The sequence below is a fragment of the Dermacentor variabilis genome, unplaced genomic scaffold (genome assembly GCF_050947875.1).
Source record: "Dermacentor variabilis isolate Ectoservices unplaced genomic scaffold, ASM5094787v1 scaffold_13, whole genome shotgun sequence".
Lineage (NCBI taxonomy): Eukaryota > Metazoa > Arthropoda > Arachnida > Ixodida > Ixodidae > Dermacentor > Dermacentor variabilis.
Genome location: NW_027460291.1, coordinates 17,127,846 through 17,149,511, shown reverse-complemented (window position 1 = coordinate 17,149,511; position 21,666 = coordinate 17,127,846). Strand labels below are relative to the sequence as shown.

Below are 21,666 nucleotides of genomic sequence, written 5' to 3'. Positions count from 1 at the left end.
GATATAGGAGCAGCTCGAGACACACACTGCCCTTGCCGCGTTGGAGGTCGTCGCGAGCCAGGCCGAACAATGAATGAGGGTGCAGAGGAGCTTAATAGTTTGTAATAGAGCCAAGAAGGCCGCTGTCGTCGGGTCACCTCAGTTCTACGTGGCGTCGCCTGCTTTATCGGACGTGTTGGGTCCGTGGTAGTAAAAGGGGTGCTAAGACGCGTCTCTTCATGCTCATCCTGACGGAGATTTCTCTGTCGTTGCTCTTCTGTTGCTCTCGGGGTTTTCGCCACGGAATAATAGCAAAGGCGCGCCGTCCCGCCCTGGATGGTGTCTTGAAGTTCTTGCACAGCAGGGTCCTTCGGTTCCGCTCTTTTGGTTGAAGTCTGCTTCGCGGCCACAGAGGTAGCTGCGTGGATGTAGTGCTCGCAACTCGATCGCAGGGTTGTACTGCGCTTCTGGCAATTCTTCCCCGCTGCCATTTCGGACCGAAAGCTCTTCTACTGCTTTTGAAATGCGTAGCATTTCTATGCCTACCCAAGGAGGCAAAATAATAGGCGACCCTAATCTTTTACTTAGGTGTCTCTTAGTGGCCCTCGCACATCGGCGTTGGTGTTCTTTTTGTTTGGAGAGCGAACGTCTTTCCCCTGGCACGATATGCGGCAACGAGGGAGGGCGAGGAGAAAGGACAGGGCGCGTCACCTCGCGGGGCACGAACTGCACCTGTCGCGCCCTCTCCCGTGTTGGCGTCATAGCATGCAACAAGCGCGCGTGCGCAGCTGCTGCGAACGAGCGAGCAGCTGTGCGCAGGGAGATCAGAAGCTCAAGAGGAGGGCGTGACGTCACATCCGCTCTATTAGGGATATATTTAGTCTATGTCTGGCAACCGTTTTCCATTAATGAAGTGGTTAAATATCACGCCACTTGTGTGTGCGACGTCATTAGTGACGTCATTTCTTCTGCTTTCTACTCCCGAGCTTCCAGGAATTTAGCCAAAGTCTTGCTCATGGGACGGATCTCCAAAGTCTATAATTCTGTGCTTTGGTATGCGTTAATAAGTGATTTCTAATTAATTCATGAGTAACTTGAGTAACTGAACTAGTCACTAAACTGATATTTTATTATATCTACAATAAAATCCATGAATTTTGTATTGTACTATTTTTTTCTATTTCATTCTGATTTATTTCGAGTTGCGTCCCCGCTCGTCTGAGGAGTTGAACCGGAAATGCTGCCAAGAAACAATAGAGTCACTCGATGCTCGTGCCACCAAAAACGTCCGTCTGTCCGTCACGTAAGACGATCGCTTTCAAGATAGGGCCCGCAGCAGCGAGCGAATAGACCTTCGTGCTGTCGCTCGCTTCACCGAGATCTAAGCCGCGAGAATACAGTGCGCACGAACGTATTAGCACCTGCCGCACTGCCTCCCCATCACAGATCGCTATGAAGATAGGAGCGATAGGAGCTAAAGAGCGATCACAGCTGATAATGATCAGAACGTCTTCAGAGGACCTGGCGCCGCCACCTGCCGTAGTTTTCTGGCCTCATCAATTCACCTGGCGCCGCCGTCCGCAGCAGTTCTCGCCGCAGCGATGGAGTTTATGTTGGTTGGACCAAGTTTCATAACATTGATAAACACACCGGGCTGCGTCGAGGTTAGCAAGTGGCACAGTGCTCACGCATATTTGGGAAACTACCAGAGAAATTTCTGCGTGAATTCTTTTGTTTTCTTTCTTGCCTCGTTGTGGCTTTTGAGTTTTCCTTTCTGTCGCTTCCTGTGACTTGGAATGCGGTGCTGGCTGTTTACAGCCTGCACGTTTGTATCCACCACGCCAGCAACACATTCCAAGCAACAGGCGGCGATAGAAAGGAACGCTTTAGCAGCCACAACGAATCAAGAAAAAAAAACAAAAAGCAGTAAGAGACCTTCAGCTCCGAAATGTTCGCGGGAAAGAAGAATTCCTGAGACAGTAACATAACCCAGGGAATGAGTTGAGAAATCTGCAATCACGCACCTAGCACCGTTGCCAAGAATATTTCAACCGAAAGAGCAGAGTGGAATCCTGCTGCGCAACAAGTCGTAAGCCACCGTCCAGGGCGGGTCTTTGCTGGTCTTCCTTGCCGAAAACCCCGAGAGCAGCAGAAGAGGAACGAGAGAGAAATGTACGTCGGAATGAGCATGAATAGACGCGTCTTAGCGCCTCTTTTAGCACCACGGACCCAGCACGTCCGACTAAGCAGGCGACGCCACGTAGAACCGAGGTGACCCGAAAACAGCGGCCTTCTTGTCACCCTTACAAACTATTACGCTCCTCTGCACCGTCAGTCATTGTTCCGGCCTGGCTCGCGACGACCTTCACGGCGCCAACGGTGGTGTGTGTTTGAGCTGCTCCCTCACGGACATGTACTCAACCGTGTTGATGACGGAGCAACATGTCCCTCTAGGAAAAGCCTCAGGAGACGGCGGCCTCTTCGCGGCTCAAATGGGAGGGGATGCGGTAATACAGGCGCATTCCGATATCTTCAGAGTGGGCGCGCGCGGTTGTCACGTGATCACGCGTGCGCTCGCGGAGGGTTCAGAGGCATCGTTCGCCGCTGCCTGTCGAGCCTTGATGTGACGTTGCGGCCGAGGCACCGGGGAGGATCCCTCTGCAACACTCGGAAAAAACTCAGTCAATAAAAAATAAATGCTGTGGTTTTACCTTCCAAAACCATGATTTGATTAGGAGGCACGCCGCAGTGTGAGACTCCGGAATAATTTGAATCACCAGGGGTTCTTTAACACAAACGTAGATTTAGGTGCCACGGGTGTTTTCCCATTTCACCCCCATCGAGATGCGGCCGCCGTGGCCGGTCGTCGATCCCGCGACCTCGTGCTTGGCATCCCAGCACCGTAGCCACTAAGCAACCATGGCAGATAGAAACGCCGTTCCCCGGAAGCATTTTCGTCTTCGCTCTGACGAGTTTGCGACTGACCGAAACCCAACTCAGCCGATGGGACACCGCGCGCCGTCCCCCTGCAGAGCCCCGCCTTCGTGAGCGAGTGACAGCCGCAGGGCCCGAGCCTGCATCCATGCTAGGTGAACTGAACCTTTATCAGCCTCCGGTATGTTTCCCTCATTGTGTGGTTTTCAACTCAGCCGTCCGGAATGCTCAGTCGGTGTGGTTTTGAGAGCGCAGCCCTTGGGCGCTTGTTCCGGCGTTGAGCGTCGGCAGGCGTTCCTTGTAACTGAGCGAATGAGCATAGCGAAGGATGGAAGAGCGAATTCAGAGCACAGCGGGTGATAAAAGATGGCAATACCAAAGAGAACCCAAATTGGAAAGCGGACGAGGATGGTGTGGCGGAACCCTGAGGCGGAAAGCGGAGGGTATGGCGAAAGCGTGAGAAGAAAAGCGTAGGGCCGCGCAAAACGGGCTCTGCGGCGACGATACCTATGAGATGGCGCCAGAGTAGTGTGGGTAAGACGTATGGGAACAAAGCGCGGCATGAGACGAGGTCTATCTACGGCGGCTGCTGTGAATCACGCCCACGCGTCACCAACGCCTCTCGCGATCTCCCGATTAGCGAGGCAGTTGCGCCACTCTTCGTTCCATTTGCAACGTGCCGTACGACACAGATTGTCCGCGCCAGCCACGCTACTCACAGCCTTCTCTTCCCAATATAAACCGTGTGTCTATATAATCATGATGCAAAATATTGACTCCGCAAAATGAAAACACGTTAGAGCTGCGCTCAAATTTCGCATGAGGGAGCATCGTAATCGTCAGTTAATTTTTTTGTTGCCGTTGGTGTATGTAAGGAGAATAAACGCCTTAAGTTAACGACTCGCTCTGTCCCTCTGGCCTGAACGCACCTTGGTCGGAATCCACTGGAAACCGTGGCATAGGCGTCACAGCTCTGACTATTACAGCTGCTGCGAAAGTTTTAGCGAGCGACTGCCGCTTTACTGACACGGTGCGGTCCACAGAATGAGTCAAGGCCGCACGCACGAACCCTATACAGAATGAGTCGAGAGCGGACGGAATCGCTGATATCTCCTGTCTTTTTCGACGTGAGAGGTTAATCAGACATCTAGACTCTGGACGTGATGGGATTGCTTGCTGTAGATTGTCAGTTTGGACGTGTATTCAAATCATGAGGAGGCAGCTTTGATTCCGCAGAAGCCCGTCTGCTTCGAAGAAGCACACCAGACGTGCGATGAGCCTATCGTTGTTCTACTGCGATAACAATTGCACGGGCGCTCAAGGCGTGCCGCCGTGCTGTCCCTCCATCGATGACGCGTGCGCCGGTTGAACGCGGAGCGTCTTTTGAGACGCGAAAATGCGTTCCGCCACGAAGCCGTACGCACAAACGGCTCGGTGGACAACAGTGTTTCCGCTGGTGGCATGGCGTTGTGGACACGCCCACTTACACTAGCGTTGCTGCTGAGTGTGCTTCTGAGCAGAACAAACAGTCCAGGGGCGCTATAACGTAGAACTATTCCAAACTGTTCTATTCCAATTCTGCAATCAGCCCACCGCGATTGGTCAAAAATCTTTTTCGATCACCCCCACTTCACCAGTCTGTCACAAGAAGTCACGAACTCCCCAACTGATATGACATGTAGACACCGATTATCCATAATTTGACCGAACAAAACAAAAATAGTTATTTCTGATTCCACGCCTTTTTGCCATTAGCCCTCGGCTATTGTAGTTTTCGGGCTGCACCAACGCCACCTAGACTAAGAAGGCCTGTGCACTCCTCCGTGACGTCAGCAAACTGAGCCCGTACGCAGCCCTTCGCGATCGTTTAGCATATGACTTTGCGGCCGCTTTAGCTACGCATAATTATTTTTTCCGACGTGAAGAAAACTTAGAAGTAGCTTTAATGAACATAAGAGAAGTCAATAAGGTGGCCATGGGGGGTAAAGCAATACCCTACATGTTTTAAGGGGCATGGCGCGCTAAATTTGCGTTTTGTTTTGACCTTATATTTCGCACATATATTTGTAGTGCGTGCTGTCGTGTTTTTTTTCTTTCTTTTGTTGCCGGTGTGGAGAACATGACAGCTGGTGGTTGTCGTCAAATGCTACGAACGTCACGCATTTCTTTCAACTGTCAGTTTTGTAATCTTTTGTCCTGCTTGAGGTCACTGAACAGGTGAGTTTACCGGGCGGAATATGCGTTATGATTTGCTGTTTCTCGTTGCCCGAGGGTGCACCAATTTACGAAACATAAATACTGCAGCTAGGAGGAGTTTGTTATCACTATTTTTCAAATGTATACACTATCTACATTTTTAAGCAGAGTGATACCAACGGGCAAATATATTCAGAACAAGAAAGATTTTATTGCCGGACTGAATGATTGAATACATGTCAGCTTATATATACAAACAAAACATAAGCACAAACAAATACCAATGCTTATATACAAATACACAAATACAAAGACATCATTTCAGAGTAAGTAACTTTTTCTTCGTTCCATCCGATTTCTTTTTGTTTAGTACGTCATTTCTCAAAGCAGCATAGTTCTTAAGCAGGATGTTTATTGCTGAACGCAAAAGATTTTTCATTATGGAATCTGGAGTGTGGCCAACTCCACAGGCGTCAAATTCTTAGCTATCGCTCAGCAAATACATAGGCACCTCAAGTAGCATCGCTCGCGGGTTAGTTTCAGCAGGAAACAGGTGCTAATGCTCTTTGCTAGTGACACAGTCGAAAACAACCTTCGCCCAGAGGACTGCGTGAATAGCAGCTGGCTGTGGGAACTTCATTCCACCTCGAGTGATGCTCTCAATCAGCACGTAGTCACTTTCTTCTAGCCCTCGTTCCGTGACAGTCAATAAATCGCAGCAATCATCGCATGGTTTCCGCTTAAGAGCTACATTTGCACAGTACCGCCAATGTAGACCAGTGCTGCCATGTCCTGCCGGGGCTTGTTTAATTCAGTACAGGTCAAGCGGACGTCATACTTCTTGACTATCTCCTCAGCATTAGGCTCAGATTCATCCTGATTGGATGATTCAGGCATGTCTGACAGAATCAATGTGTTTTGCAGGCGTATCTTTCCCTCAGTCTCCAATACTTGTGTTATCGATACGTTATAATGCGAACCACATACCCGCCTATACCTTCCAAAGCGAGCCTCAAGTGAGTCGGTTTGGAATTTGCCGAGGAGTACGTATCTAAAGCCAAGTTCCTCCAAACAATACCTAGTCACCTCGATCAGGGCATATGTAGTTAGCCGTAAAGCAGTGGGGGTCTCTTTTTTCAGAGCGCCTATTTGCACGCACCTGTCCTTCCAGGCATCAAGCCAGCTAACAAACTTGTCCAGGTACTGCAGCTGTTCGCTGGTGATGTTGCGCACTGGCTGTTGCCAGACATCCTTCAGCCTGCAGCCTTTCTGAGGAGTTTTCACATTCACGATGCTCCACCATTTTACAATTAAATCAATGAAATTTGCTGTCCCGTCAGCCAGGTCTAAATGTAAAGTTTCACCTTGAATTCTTAAAGTAGAAGACACAAAGGTGTTAAAAATCTTGAGAGCGAACTCAACATTTTGGTGCTCTAGGTTGCTTGGGTTGCGTGCCTTGTAGGTCAGCCCATGAGCAACTTTCATGATCCTATTTTGTTCAGCGTCATGCAGTTTTCGTAGCGTAGTGAATGATGCACCCTCCAACCTTTTGTTCCGCTCGTCATAAGAGTCAAAATGAGGGTAATACAGGCATTTGTCAGAATTTTTCTGGTTAACTCAGTTATTTCGAATGCATTTCAGTAAATGTACTGTGTCGACAATATGAAATAAAGGTTTCTGCGGATTTTCCGCATGAGGATACACAATTTCGAGGTTGTTGCCTCCTGCAAACAGTGAGATTACCTTTCTGTTAATTGAATTATTATCTGTTATTACTGCCACGACGTGAAGGTTAGCATCTTCAAGACAGATTATTACTTTTTTGAGGACCTTATGTAGTTCTTCCGCTGTGATTTTCGACACTGGTAACATATGTATTACATCTGTGAATGATGACAATAAGCTCTGAACCATAAAAACATCGGCTGTTTTAGCTGGTTCAGTGCTGTTAACAGAAGCTCCTGTTAATCTGCCTGCCTTATAGTCAAATAATTGTTGCAAGTGTATTTCATCAAGCATTAACGTGACATTTTTTTCACGCTGCTTCAATAGGCTGGCCCGTCTTGTCATGTACCTTAGGAACCCTTTTTCATTTTGTTACTTCAAAGGACTCACATCATGAGCGGCACATACACATTTGATTGTCGAAGTGTGAGGAAATGCTATGTTACCACTGCTTCGCCAAAAGTTATACCCATGGGGTGAAATAGTGTAAAATACACTTGACAGAACTAATAGTTCAGCGGAATACCTTTTGCTCCTTTTCATCAGGAGCTGGCACTGTTCACTGAGAAACATTATTTCTCTCACTCTGTTATCATCCAGCAGGTCTCCACTGGAATGCCATTGAGGAAAGAAACCACAAGCTTTAACACACCATTCACTTTGTCATACTGTCCAAGTTCACTTCTACGACAATAATCTTCCACGCTGTCCAGGAGTTGCACCAGCACACAGAGGTCGTGAATTTCTTCTGGAATTGTAGGCCGTTCGCCGGAAGTGAGGCGCGCACCTCCCAAAAACACGCCCACAGACATATCTGATGATATGACCACAGAAGAGAGAAGCTTCGGGGCTTCCATTGCTGCCTCGATGTGAGCAAAGATCACGTGGTTGTATGAATTCACAGGGGACCGATATTTCTTTGATTGTAGCAGGTGTAGGCGAGGCTTGATGTCGTCAAGGCAGGTCAACTTGTTTTCGTGTAGCTCTTTCTCGTGGGCCAGCATGGACTCTTCAATCGCTTTCTGAAGTAGTTCATCTTCCCTGCGTTTTTTCTTCATTTGCGGTTCCTCTCTCGACTGGTGAGTGTCCAGGAGGTAGCCAGGGCTGTCCGGAAAAATTGTTGGCAGAGCATCGTGCGTGAGTTGCGTCAGATTCATTTTAACTTCGATGGTGCGACCGTCACGATCTGTATATTTTGTCGTCGTGCGGAGATATTCTTCTTTCAAGTGACGTTCGCATACCTGCACAAAATACAGATAAAATCCACTTGGTTGAAATGTGAATTGTGGTCAATATGTGCACCTGTAATAAAAGTAGCAACGAAAAGCACATGGAAAAAATACAATAGGTCAATTCACGTGCCACTACGTAAAAGGGTGGCGTCCTATCGCAGCAAATTCTGTAGCTAAAGGGGCTGCAGCAAAGCACTGCACTTGGAAAAAGAAAATTGCGCTGATGCCTGCGGGCACAGGAAATAGAAAATGCTGCAATGCCGCTTATGCTTGCTCAGGTAAAATTCGTGGCTCTAGTAGGCAAGAAATACCGATATGAGAGGCAGCTACGTTCATATAAAACAGGTAAATTAGCAAGTACTTTCTTAGGCTACATGTCGAAAAGCGTGCTCACAAGCTCTCGCCTCACATGTCGACAAAGCCTTCTATGTACCAGAAGTTTGCAAAGAGTTATATATAAATAATACACAAAGAAACTTTGTCATCTCCTGCAAACAAATATTTACAGGTGACCAACGCAAAAACTAACACTTGCCACTTGATTCTTAAGCATTGCGACGTCGATGTCGTCGCGCTGCACAGTACCCTGCCATTTTTATCTCCGCTGAGGGTCGCAGAGGAACTCAAACAGTCGTACTTTTAGCTCATTGTCGTAATTTCATTTGCAATTCGGTACACAGCAAAGTCCCATTCTTCTGCATCGGTGGTACACCATCACGAAAAACAGCGATGTTTGGCACAAGATGAACAGCAGCAGCGAAGAATGGCACCTGTGCCTCAGCTCAGAAACGTGGAGACGAAGCAGCCACGAGCGTGCCTAAGCATGCCGTGGATGGATGGATGGATGGATGGATGGATGCATGTTATGAGCGTCCCCTTTGGAACGGGGCGGTGGGTTGCGCCACCAAGCCCTTGCTATTATACTGCCTAATATCCTGCTTGGGTTAAACAATAAAAAAGAAAAAAAAACACTATGAACTACCCCACCCAAATTTTCTGATCCCCTATTTCGAACTGTACTTTTCTACGTCTCCGTTTTTTGTCGTTTCCCTACTTTTCTTCCACCAATCCTCTAATCGGCTCTTACTAATGCCTATTGCGGACATAATTACTTTTCCAGTGCTCTCGCTGAACCCAAGGGTTCAGCGAGAGCAGTGGAATTCTAATAAAACATGCTCCATAGTCTCCCTAGCTTTACCGCAGCAAGCAAATGCTTCTTCTTGCGTCTTATATCTCGCATTATAGCTGCGTGTTCTAAGGTATCCCGATCTCGCTTCGAAAAGTAATGAGCTTCCCCTTGAGTTATCGTAAATTGTTTCTTTCCTGATTTCGTTTTTTCCTCTTAAGTAGTTACTCATGGCAGGTTTCTTTTCCATTACCGCCACCCATGAGATTCTTTCAGCCTCTCTGACTTTCCCCGTGATCTTCTTTGTTGCTGTGTTGCCCACCTTACAAGCCGCATACTTGCTGGTAAGCTTCCTAGTTTTTTTCCTCCACTTTGAATCAATGTTTTTCCTGTACAGATACCTGAACAGTCTCCCAGCTCATTTACTTTCTTCCATACTCCTCAGCCGTTCATACTCAATTTTACGGCGAGCTTCCCTGACTTCAGAACTAGTCCAGCCCATATCACCCTGCACAGCTTCATTTGTAGTCTTCCCGTGAGCGCCCAATGCGAGGCGACTCACTGACTTTTGGTTCCTGTCGATTCCTGATTGTACCCCTGATTTAAAGCAAACAACCGCATTTCCGAAAATAAGTCCTGGAACCATCACACCTTTCCACATACCTCGGATGACATCGTACCTAATGTATCCCCATAGCGCTCGGTGCTTCATTATGGCTGCATTTCTCTTCCCCTTCGCTGTTATTTTTTCATGTGTTTCCATATATCTCTTGCCTTCGTTTACCCATATACCAAGATATTTATATTCTGTTACCCGTGGTATTTCCTGGCCCTGTATCTCCACTGTCTGTTCACTGTTTTCATTGAATAACATAACACCCGATTTTCTACCACTAAATTTCTAACCCATTACTATCTACTCTGGCCTCATCAGTGCCCGCGGGCCCCATGAAGCCAGGCGTTGCAAATCACTTGGCTTGCTAGCTAGCAACACAATGTCGTCAGCATAAAATAAACCTGGGAGCTGCTGCTCTATTACTGTACCCGCCTGTTTGTATGAGAGATTAAAGCCGATATTACTTCCTTCTAGCGCCCTTTCCATCCTCACCATGTACATCGTAAACAGCAGCGGTGATGAAGGGTGCCACTGCCTCAGTCCCTTGTTGATATGAACTTTATCCTCGCTCCTCATCCGTTCCCATTCAACGCAAACGGTATTTTCTAGGTAAGTCTCTCTCAAAAGCTGCAGACAATCGTCACCTAAGCCTTTCCCTTCCAGAATATCCCACAAAATGTTGCGGTCTACGTTGTCATAGGCTCCTGTAATGTCTAAAAAGGCCACATATAACGGTCTGCTTTCTACTTTTGATATTTCAATACACTTAGTAAGAACAAATAAGTTATCATCTAAACGCCTACCTATTCTGAAGCCATTCTGAAGTTCTGCCAAAATGCCATTATTCTCTGCCCATGCATGAAGCTTTAGTTTGATTGCCTGCATTGCTACCCTGTATATTACCGATGTAATGGGCAACGGTCTATACGAGTGAATTCTATCTTTCTCCCCCTTACCTTTATAAATTAAATTCATTCTACTTTGTCGCCAACTGTCTGGTATTCGCCTATCTTTTAAACTTTTTTCCACTGCTTTCACCTGAACTTCCTTACTTTTTGGTCCTAGTTCATTAATCAGCCTAACGGGAACCTCTTCTAGCCTCGTGGCTGTGCGCTTAGGAATTTTTTCTTCCGCTTTCTTCCAGTTTCAATTTCTCAGCCCCAGCTCCTTTTCCACTTGGCTCTTTTTCATGCTCCTTTTTTCTACGAATTCAACCTCGTCATAGGCTTGGAAAGATTCGGCTGTAATTTTTCGGATGTAATTTATTGCCGCTTCTCCTTCCAGTCTGTTTTCATCTTCGTCTAGGATATATTGTTGTTGACTTCCTGCGTAATAGTATTATGTGGTTCGAAAATGTTGTAGGTGCGGCCTTCTTTTTCTCGCGTATTTCTGACTACCAACTTTCACTTTCACCTTTTAATTTTGCTTGCGCCAGTATTTGAACCATAGACTTTTTCTGCCAGTATATTTCCGATTTACTGGTTACTTCAACGTGCGGCAACTGCGCATTCTTTGCCTGCCTGTGCTCTCGATATGCTTTCTGTCGTTCGGCGATCGCTTCTCATATCTCCCTGTTCCACCGGCTTTTCGGTTTCTTTCTTCCTTTCCAACTAACATGTTCTTTCTCTTTCCGTATTTCTGTCGTTATTACACTTAGAAGCGCACCATATTCCCACTCTTTACTTGGCCATTTGCCAAGTTCTTCCTCGACTCTAGTGACTATATTTGCTATTTGTTCAGCGTTCAAATGTGGACTGGCCATATTTTGCTCCTTGCTCTCTTTCCCAACTACATATCCCATTTTCAAAATGATGCGTTTATTGTCACTACCTATGTTGCTATACCCTTCCTCATCAATGACCATTTCTCTCAACTTATCATGAATTGCTTCTGTCATCAGACAGTAATCAATGGTTGATTGCCGGTTTCCCAATTCCCACGTGATCTGTCCTTCACACTTAGGTCCTGTATTCACGATAACGAGGTTATGTTGCTCACAAAGGTCTAGCATTGACTTCCCGTTGTTGTCAGTATAGCCACCTAAATCCTGTACATGGGCATTCATGTCACCTAATAGGACAATTTCAGCACCATTCCCGAAACCCTTAATATCAGCGCTTATGCATTCCACTAACCCTTTGTTCTTCTCTGTGCAATTATTTCCTGCCCACAAATACGTAACCCCAGCCAAGTTTTTTCCCCACTCATTGTACCTGATAACCAAAGATGCTTTTGAAATTTTGAATTTACTCTTTTCCATTTGGCTCCCTGATGGATGAGCATTCCGACTCCTCCTCCCTTTCTTTCCGACTTAGTTGTGTTGCACCCTTCCCAAACATAATTTTCAATAACTGGCGGCTCTTCTGAGTCTCTAAGGTGCGTTTCTGTAACCGCATACACCCGTATTTGTTCTCTAGGTAACTGCTCCTCAATCTCTGCCCACTTTTCCTTTCTTCTGCCGCCCTGCATGTTTATGTAGCCTATTGCATGGCGAGCTCTTTTTCTTGCTTTCCTCCTTTTTCTGTTATCGACGGCGATGCTCTTCTGAGGTTCCCCTAGGGGACCTTCTTCATTGCTATCTACTCTGGCCTCATCAGTGCCCGCGGGCCCAATGAAAAAGCAACAGCGCGACCACCAAGTCGCCGGCCATTTCTCGTGCCAGGCTGCAATTGAAGGGGATCTCGTCTCGTTTAAAGCCATCACAACTTCTCACTTCCCTGTTTACTTCAACAATCTCGAAGCCTTTCTCGCGGCTCATTTTCCATATTGCCTCATTAGGAGCCACTACGGCTCTTTGTAGCTGACTGTCACGTACAGGCACCGTGCACACCACGATCTGCACCAGAGGGGATAGCTCGCGCAAGTCGTCCACCCCTTTCGCCAAGCGCTGGGCTAGTCCAGTGCCTTTCCTGTTTAGGACGTCATTTAGCTTACCTGCTACTATGACAAGGTTGTGCACTTGGGCATTTTCTGCGAGCTTTTCTTTTGCTCGCTCCATGACAGAACTCAGTGTCCGTCCTGGAAATGTCCCTACCGCCAATCTTTTGTCGCCCTTCACCCTTTCCACAATTGCTTTTGTGCACCCAATCAGGTTTGAGTCGCGGGCGATAATTACCCTTTCACTCTCTGCTACCTCGTCCTGCTTCCCTTTGTCCTTTTCTGCGTGATTGGGACTCGACAAGGGGCATTGTCCCCTGGGCTCCTGCTTTTTCCGCGTGGCAGCCTCTAGGTAGGTGCCGCTCTTTCCAGCTAAGCCTTCGTCATGGTGCGTGCATTCCACGTACTTCGCTGACACTCCCTCGCCTATCGCTTTGGGGTTCTTCGTTCTATCTTGTCACGCACATACTCGTTTACAATGGCGGCCCTGTTCAGCTTTTCCTCGGCTGCTTCAAGTCTCTTTTCAACTACCTTCCATGCATCACGCTCCCTGGTTAGCTCATTTTTGAGCTCTTGCACATGTTTGAGAAGCTCTTCCTGGAAAGCCTCCATTTTCTGCAGTCTAGTATCGACATCACATTGTGCGCCGGTCGATTCGATACCCTCTCCGTTCTCATCCGTCTCCTCATCTGCCTTGAGGGACCCCCCGCGCACTGCTTGGTTTCCCGTCTTTCTCGCCATGTATTGCACGGCTTTTTGCAAATACTACAATACTATAATAATGCTACTACTTATGCAAATACTATAATACTATATCAATGCAGAGCGCGTGCCTTTTAGCAAAAACCGATACGCACAGGCTCCAAATCCTCAAAATGTCGCAAAGCAACTGTCACCACTGTTTCAAAAGCAATCAATGCCGCGGAGACCGAAGGTATGGCACGCTCTCGCACGCGCTCAATCACGCGGCCACGCTCTCACTTTCATACCAAAACACGCTCAGTAAAACCACTAATAGCTATGTGTCTTGCCACCTCCAAGCTACCATTCAAAGACTGCAAATACTCAACGTCCCACCCGGCTGCACGTGTTGGGGCACGTTGCACGCAAGGACGCTCTAACCATCCTGCAAAACCAAATGTACACGAAGCACACCCGCGCACCCGAAATACGAGAGACAAACAAACGAAAGAAAAAGAAAACCACCCAATTACTATTTAAAGGCAAAAAATCAGCAAATCAAAAACAGAAGCGAGCTCAAAGCGTGCACAAAAAGTTATGATTTCGTCGCCGCCACGGGGCCCCGAAAAGCACGTCCATTCGCCATAAAATATAAACAAACCGTTAACGTTGCAACTAGCGCCATCTGACGCGGATCGCCTAACCGCGGAGGCTCGCATTTCTCTACAGGTGGCGTTGGCTCCTCGGGCAGGGTGAAGTGACGTCAGACCGCGGCAGAGGAGGAATGCGTGGGCCTTCATAGTCTAGGTGGCGTTCGCTGCAGCCATTTCACCTGCCTCTAACGCGACGTCACATAACCGCAAAAATTTACCGTGTCAAAGTGTCGCGTACGCGTTAAAGATGCGTTAATATGCCGAACACAGGTGAATTTTCTTCTGGATAGCCGCAGGCTGCCCCGTTCCTAAAGGAATGAAAGATGGCTGCCGCCGGTCGCTCCAGCACTGGCTACTCGCCCCTGCCAGAGAGCATGGGTTTACTTGCGTGTAATAAAACTTTTTGCGTGACCATGTAACGTTTTCGAGAACTTTTGGCACTTTTACGACCTCGTTCTGCCAACTCTTCTTTACTGAAGATCCGTTTTAGCGTCATTCTTAAGCTTCTGTTGCATGCCGCCCCGATTGTCGACGAGCCATCGCAAGCTAAGTAAGAGAAAGCGGACCGATCGCAGACGCCGGCACCACCCTCTTCATGCGGGTATCGATATTCAGTGCAGTGGCTCGGCCCCATCGAATCCTTCTCCACTTGAGCATGCTCCACGCCTCTTGTGAGCCAATTAGACAAGACAAGCCGCTCGGTACAGGCAATGTTATTCGTTTTTCAGGCAAGCAAAACTGACCTCCTATGAACGAGGAGAGCGTTTAATTGGTCTCTTCAGACAACCCTGTGGGTGACCGCCCGGTACTTGCGTCGGAGGTTACTCAAGTTTGACGTCACGATATTGGAATAAAAACATATTGGAATAGTTTTACGTTATACGGCTCAGTTTTACGTTATACGGCCCCAGCTATCCCTGGGCGCCGACTTTCCCGTCGCTCTCGTGCACCATCGATGCTCCTCATCACATGGCCGGGTAGGGTGCTGCCAACCAGCATTTACCTTGCATCGCGCCCACGTGTAGCCTGTGCCACTGTTCGAGGACTTCACGCGCAACCTTCCTAGCGTTGTCATTACTTCGCCTTCCGTACGACGACGCCATACTTTTTACAAACAATGACGAGGCTATTCGTATTTCTGTAACTTTCTATTTTTTTATTTTTTTGCGAAAGCGCCGTTGTAACTCAGGCAGTTGTAAGCAAGAGTGCCAGTGGCAACATAAACCGCACAGACACCCATTGACCAAAGCAAATTCCTGGCCCCGTGTGGCGTTCCAGTTGCACTGACTGCTCGCTGCAAAGCGTCTGCCTACAGATGGTCTCAGGAGGCAAAGGGTAAAGAAAGAACAAAGATCCGCCTCTCGTCAGCCTAGGATGCGTATAGATTTGTATGCACAAAGCTATTGCGACAGGGTGTCCTGCTGGCCTGAGCCAGCGTGTAAAATTTTCTTACGCGCTACACATGACGCATCCAATTGCACGAAGCAAATCGCAGCATGTTTTGTCCAACTGCATATAAAAAAGACAGAGGAATAAATGTTCGAAATGCATATTAGATTTCGGAATAAAATTTCAATTCGAAAGTTCTATAGCATTCTAGGAATTTTTAAATCGAGCAACATCGACCTGTCTATATATTGGGCAATAATTCTGTGTGAGAGAGGTAGCCGGAGAAATGCAACCATGCGATTGTGCGGCCCGTGAATGCCGTTGAAAATGGCAACGGCGTTTGATGCAGCCCTACATCGCCGCTAGAAAGGGTTGCGGTTGCTGCTCATTTGTAGCTTTGAGCGAACAGCGATCGCGGCGCGCAACTTGTATTTACGTATTTCGCGGGCTTTCTTTATGACACAGCAGAAGTTATAGCATATTAAAGGGTTACTGAATCGGAAATTCTCGCGAGAGCTGTAAACTTTGCAAGCTTTTGCAAAACGTAACATGTGTCGAATTGGTTAAATTTGTAGACTAATTAGGCAATGAGAATACAAAACAAAATTGATCCATAGAGTTGCAAATGCTGCTCTCATTATGGTCCACAGCTCAGCTAGCTAGTTCTATTCAACGCTATGCAAGCAACGCTTCGTATTCGCTGACAATCAAGGTACTGGGATTTTCTCTGCTCAGTACATGCATTCTGTTGACAGCCTCTGCGCGCTGCTTTCCGCGCAACAATTGTTTTCCGAGCTGTTCAAAGTGCTTATTGTTGAAAGATGCTTGTTTCGATTTCCCAGGTACGACGCCATCCAGACGCGGACACGGTGCCAGTGCTGGATGCTGTTCACGTGGATGACGTCCATGTTCATGTACTGCCCGCCGCTGTTCGGCTTCTCTAGCGGACACTTCTACCGGGATGCGTACATCTGCATGCTGGACCTTTCCAGCATCCTTCCGTACACACTCACACTGGCGCTGCTGGTCCTGCTTCCCAGCGTACTCACCGTCGTGTACACCTACTACTTCATCTTCAACACGATGCGCAAAATGCGCCGGTGCCTCAGCAAGGAGGAAAAAGAGTACGCCACCGCCATTGGCGAGCACCTGTCAAATCCCGACCACGTCATGTCCTTCGTCATCATTGTGCTCTTTTGGGTCTCGTGGATGCCGTGGATAGGCCTACAGGTCTACGAAAAACTTGGTGGCGTCAAACTCAGGTTTCACGCGTTACATTTCGGCCTTCTCTGGCTGGGCGTCCTGGACTGCTTGTGGAAGCCGCTCATCTACGTGGCCATGAGCCCGAAATTCCGGCTCGGCGTGCAGCTGCTGTTCGTGTCCGTGTGCTGCCGCCACAAGGCGCCGCAGCAACTCGTGGTCTAGGGGGCGCAGAGTCGCATTTGCGCGCGTCTTCTTCGGTGTCACCTTTCGTGTTATTGGAGTACTTCGCAAAATGCGATAGAAAAAGATGACTCAACATCTGCCGCTCACTCGGCGTTAGCTCTTGTTAGCACATCTGTTTTATTCCGCCCCGGAAAGGTTGCTGCTACAGGTACTTGGAAAAAGATTAAATTGTGTCTCACCAGACAGTCACATTCTCCAACTTTTGAGAAATAATTGCGCATTGCGCCGTTTGTCCCATCCGAAAGATCAAGGAATGCCTACATATTTGCACTCATGATTCCTTCTGATGCTGCCACTTCAGAAGTGTCGAGAAGCACCGTAGAAGCTTGAGGCAAAAGTGTAAGTTGCTAGGCTGATTTGAATGATGGTTTGAGCTGTTCTTTAGTATTTGAAAACACCCCGCTGAAGAAAAACAGGGCTTGAGGAAAGACCAAAAGGGCGGTATTTATTATCGGAGACAATTTGTTAAGTGATTCACCAGACATTGATGGCCAGATATAGACACAAAATTTGGGGTTGTGGGTTTACCTATAGACGATGGTCCTTGCTGCGCCTGCATAGATAAGCGAGCAAAAGCTCTATTCGCGATGTCCCGTTGCCTGCCGAAACGTGCGTGCATTGCAGAAAGCACACGCGCTCCGCCGTTGGGGAGGATTCCCGCGTTCAGTATCGTCAGACAACGTGCGCATCTCCGTCGGTACCAGGCTTTCTTTTTCTACATAACCTAAGCTGCTGGCTTCAGTAATAATAAGCAGAATAGCGCATCGGTGTCTGACAAACAGGTCGCTCACATATTGCTACATTGTTCAACGATAAATAAAGGTTCATTCAGAAACTGCCAACAAAGCATAATGCGACAGTAAAGATTGAGGATAGCCTAGACTCGAAACCGTGCGTTCCTCCTCGCAACGCTCCCAGCATCGTGACATTGACTTCCGGGAGACTCGCCTGCTGGACGCCGTCGTTTGTCATACATTAACTGTCGTCGCATGGGCGAAACCTCGCTTCTAAAGCATAGCACACGTACAGACGAGGCTGATTCGCTTTCTCTGGCGCTCGATCAGAGCGCCAGAGAAAGGGCCTAATATCACCTGTATCACTACTGGGGCCGTGTAGCGCAAAACTATTCCAATATGTTTTTATTCCAATCTCCTGACGTCAAATTTGCGTAACCGCTTACGCAAACATCGGGAGGTCACCCGCAGGGTTGTTTGAACCGACCAATCAAATGCTCCCCGTGTTCATAGGAGGTCACTTTTGTTTGCTTGAAAAACGAATAACATTGCCTGCAGTGAGCGGCTTGTCTTATCTAATTGGCTCACAAGAGGCGAGGAGCATGCTCAAGTGGAGAGGGATTCGATGGGGCCGAGCCACTGCACTAAATATCGATAGCGGGATGAAGAGTGTGGTGCCGGCGCCTGCGATTGGTCCGCTTTCTCTTATTTAGCTTGCGGTGGCTCGTCGACTATCGCGGCGTCATACAACGGAAGCTTAAGAATGACGCTAAAACAGATCCTCAGCAAAGAAGAGTTGGCAGAACGAGGTCGTAAACGTGCCGAAATTTCTGGAAGACGTTACACGGCCACGCACAAAGTTTTATTACACGCAAATACACCCATGCTCTCCAGCAAGAGCGAGTAGGCCGTGCCGGAGCGATCGGCGGCAGGCATCTTTTATTCCTTTCGGAACGGGGCAGCCTGCGCCTATTCAGTAGAAAATTCAGTTTTGTTCGGCATAATAATGCATCTTTAACGTGTACGCGTCACTTTGACGTGGTATGTTTTTGCGGTTTTGTGACGTCGCGTGAGAGGCAGGTGAAGTGGGGGCGGCCCGAAAACTTTTGACCAATAGCCGAGGGCTTATGGCAAAAAGGCGTGGAATCAGAAATAACAATTTTTGATTTGCTCGGTCAAATTACGCATAATCGTTGTGTGCACGTCATATCAGATGGCCAGCTATCGCGGTTTTCCTGACGTTGCGTGACAGACAGGTGAAGTGGGGGTGGTCCAAAAACGTTTTTGACCAATCTTGGTAGGCTGATTGCAGAATTGGAATGGAAAAGTTTGGAATAGCTTTACGTTATAGCGCCTCTACGTTGGTTTTCCACAATTTTGACGCGTCTGCTAAACCACTATCCGCATTGTTGTTTGTGGCTACGAAAATGGCGCCGTTTTAACCCAGTGTCACCGTAACAAGGAGCGAGTTGGTGCGTATCCTATAGCTGGACCCTTTCCACAGCCGAACGCAGTTTTCAATTGCGCAACGCATGTGTCTGCACTCGTCTGGATATTCCCAGCTTACTCGGTCCACCCGATCACAAAGCTTTTTTTTGGCTTGCGATTCCGAAAACATCAGAGGTTGCCTGAGTCACTGGACCCTACATTTCTAAGAACTCACTTACACTGTCTAGCATATAACACCAGGACGCCGACTGTTTGTCTCCTGGTACCCCCTGGATGTCGAAACATTTTTACTCTATTTTATCGCTCTCCGCCGCATTCTTCGCCAGCCACGGCGTGATAGGCCCTTACGAGAAGTACCTGCACGCTTAGCATTTTCCTCCTCATATCCCTAGAATCTCCAGCAGCTGCTGAACGTCATCCTCTCTCGGGCGACTGCGTTCCCACTGCTGGCCACCTTAGTGTGTTCGCGTATGCCGTGTTGGCTTTTTCTCCTCGGCTCTTTCGCCCTATCGAGTTCTGGAATAGATTAGTCCAGGTGATTCCAACAGCTATGCATGACAAACGGAGTCCGAGCAGCTGCGCAGCGGAAGTCACCGAGTTGCTTATGCTAGGCATAATTTTACATCGCACCGCTAGCCGCCAGATTCTTGCTGACACGCTTCGCTGCTGCAAAGACATACTTTAGTCTTATTTCAGAAAGGTTAAGCGTCCAATTGCGTACTAGCCTTTAAAGAACGGCCCAACGCCTAAATGGATCAATCGCTGATGTGATGTATGTTCCGTCTGAACATCGCGATTGGCACACTGCCTTGCGTCTAACTCCTGGCGACGAGACTACAGCACTGGTTTCTCTGTTTAGACCTGAATCGAGGCTGCCTTTCGAAACACTTCTTCCAGCCACTATCCGGTCTCCGCTTTAGCAGAAATCCGCTGTTGCGTCGCGGTGACATCGGGGCGCCCCACAATGTCGTTCTGGCCCTGCGCGTTGCGCTCGTCCTGTTCAGGCCCTCGCCGCGTTTAGCGACGGGCCCCGCCACCCTTGGTCCGGCGTCGTTGCCACGCGCCTGAAGCCATAGCATTCGATAACTTCCTAGTCGACGCAGAATCGGCGCTTTCAGTGGTCAATGACACGGTGCTGCTTGCACTGTGACTGCGATGGCTGCATTCGTTGAGAGGAGGAAGGAAGACTGCAAAGTTTATTAGGAGACGCCATCTTTACTCTGCCATAGGTACTTCCTAAATTGATCGTAAATATGTTTTTGGTTTCACTTCATTTCAAACGAAGTCGTTCTGGCTTTTGTGATCACTGTTAGCCTGTCATAGCGAGGCATTTTCACTACCAACTACTGGAAGGCTGCGTAACAAAGTAAATCATAAGAAAAAAATAAGAAGGCTTTATTAAAAGACACTGTTTTCTTGTTGCAAGAAAAAAGTAAGGTTGTTTTAAAGTCGTTACTGCTACGTGTAAGAACCTAAAAACTACACATTCGGCAACAGTGAGGCAGCACGCATGGGGACGCAAACTACTCGGCTCCCTTCAACTCTTGACACCCACTAAATGAACTCAAGGGCAGCCTGCAGAAAGATTTGTGCTTCACTAAAAGGAGGCTTTTTAGCTTTTCTACATCCACACTACTGTACTGGCGCACACCAATCTCGTAACGAAGTGACTTCTCGGCCTGCCTACATGCAGTGTGGAAGACGGTCAGCGGCCGTTCAGAACACGAACAGAATGATGACGTTCCCCTATTGTTTGTCAAAGAAAATGAAGGAGTGAGTCTGTGGATCACTAGTAGGTCACAAGAAACAAAGACAAACTCTGCAATACAGGTAACTTTTAGATTGGCGCAAATATGTTTTAAACGAATTGGAAATTCCTTCATATCGTCACCCTGTGTTTTAACATTGAGTAATATTTGAGCGTATGCGAACGGCAGTAATATTTACCATGTCTGTTGACGTCATAGTTCCGATCGCCACTGTTGCATTTGTGTGTATATAAAATTTTGGCATTGGTCGACGGTGTTCTGCTTAGGTAACTGAGGCATTTTAAAAGTTTGAGTGGGAGCCTGGCAGGGTGCAAAGTTTCATTTTTGATAGTTGTTTTGTTTCATCAGAGAGGTTTATTCGCGAAGAATTCCTGCACAAAGATTATTTTTTGTAAGCTGCGGGTGCCATTGAAAAGCATTCTTCCAAATGTGCATTTAGATATGTATTGGTGGTCATGGGGTTGAACAGTGACCACTTGAAAGAAGGCACTATCGGTACAGCTGAAAAATTGGCACTTGGTGCGGCGGGATCGGAACTTAAGTGATTCTGCAGTGGCCAAACGAAGTGTCCTGCGCTCAAGGTTGGACATTCGCAAACGCTCAGACTGATTTTACTGATTAGACCCAAGCGGCGGCAGCGCCGTCGGCTCCGTAACTAAGCAATTAGCCGGAAGTAAACATACGCGCGGTCTAAGCGGTATGTCCTCACGAGCCTCTTTTATGAATGCTTCCCACGAGAATGCGCACGACTCTCTCACGCGCTCAGAAGGAGATTGAAGCGGTGCACGTAATGGTCAGCCAGCAATTAACAAAGCGCAAATCAAATATAGCGTGTTTTTTCGTTTTATGTAGACCCTTCT

At 47.8% G+C, this 21,666-nt stretch overlaps 1 protein-coding gene across 4 annotated transcripts in view; it reads left to right on the top strand.

The window, feature by feature from the left end:
* The window catches only part of DopEcR (G-protein coupled receptor DopEcR), a 238,651-nt gene extending 221,612 nt beyond the window's left edge, over positions 1-17,039 (top strand). For all 4 annotated transcript variants that reach the window (XM_075677580.1, XM_075677578.1, XM_075677577.1 and 1 more), the window contains one exon: positions 16,251-17,039. In XM_075677580.1, the coding sequence (XP_075533695.1) occupies positions 16,251-16,833 (583 nt within the window). In that variant the 3' untranslated portion in view covers positions 16,834-17,039. The remainder of the gene's footprint in view (positions 1-16,250) is intronic.
* The last annotated feature ends 4,627 nt before the right edge of the window (positions 17,040-21,666 follow it).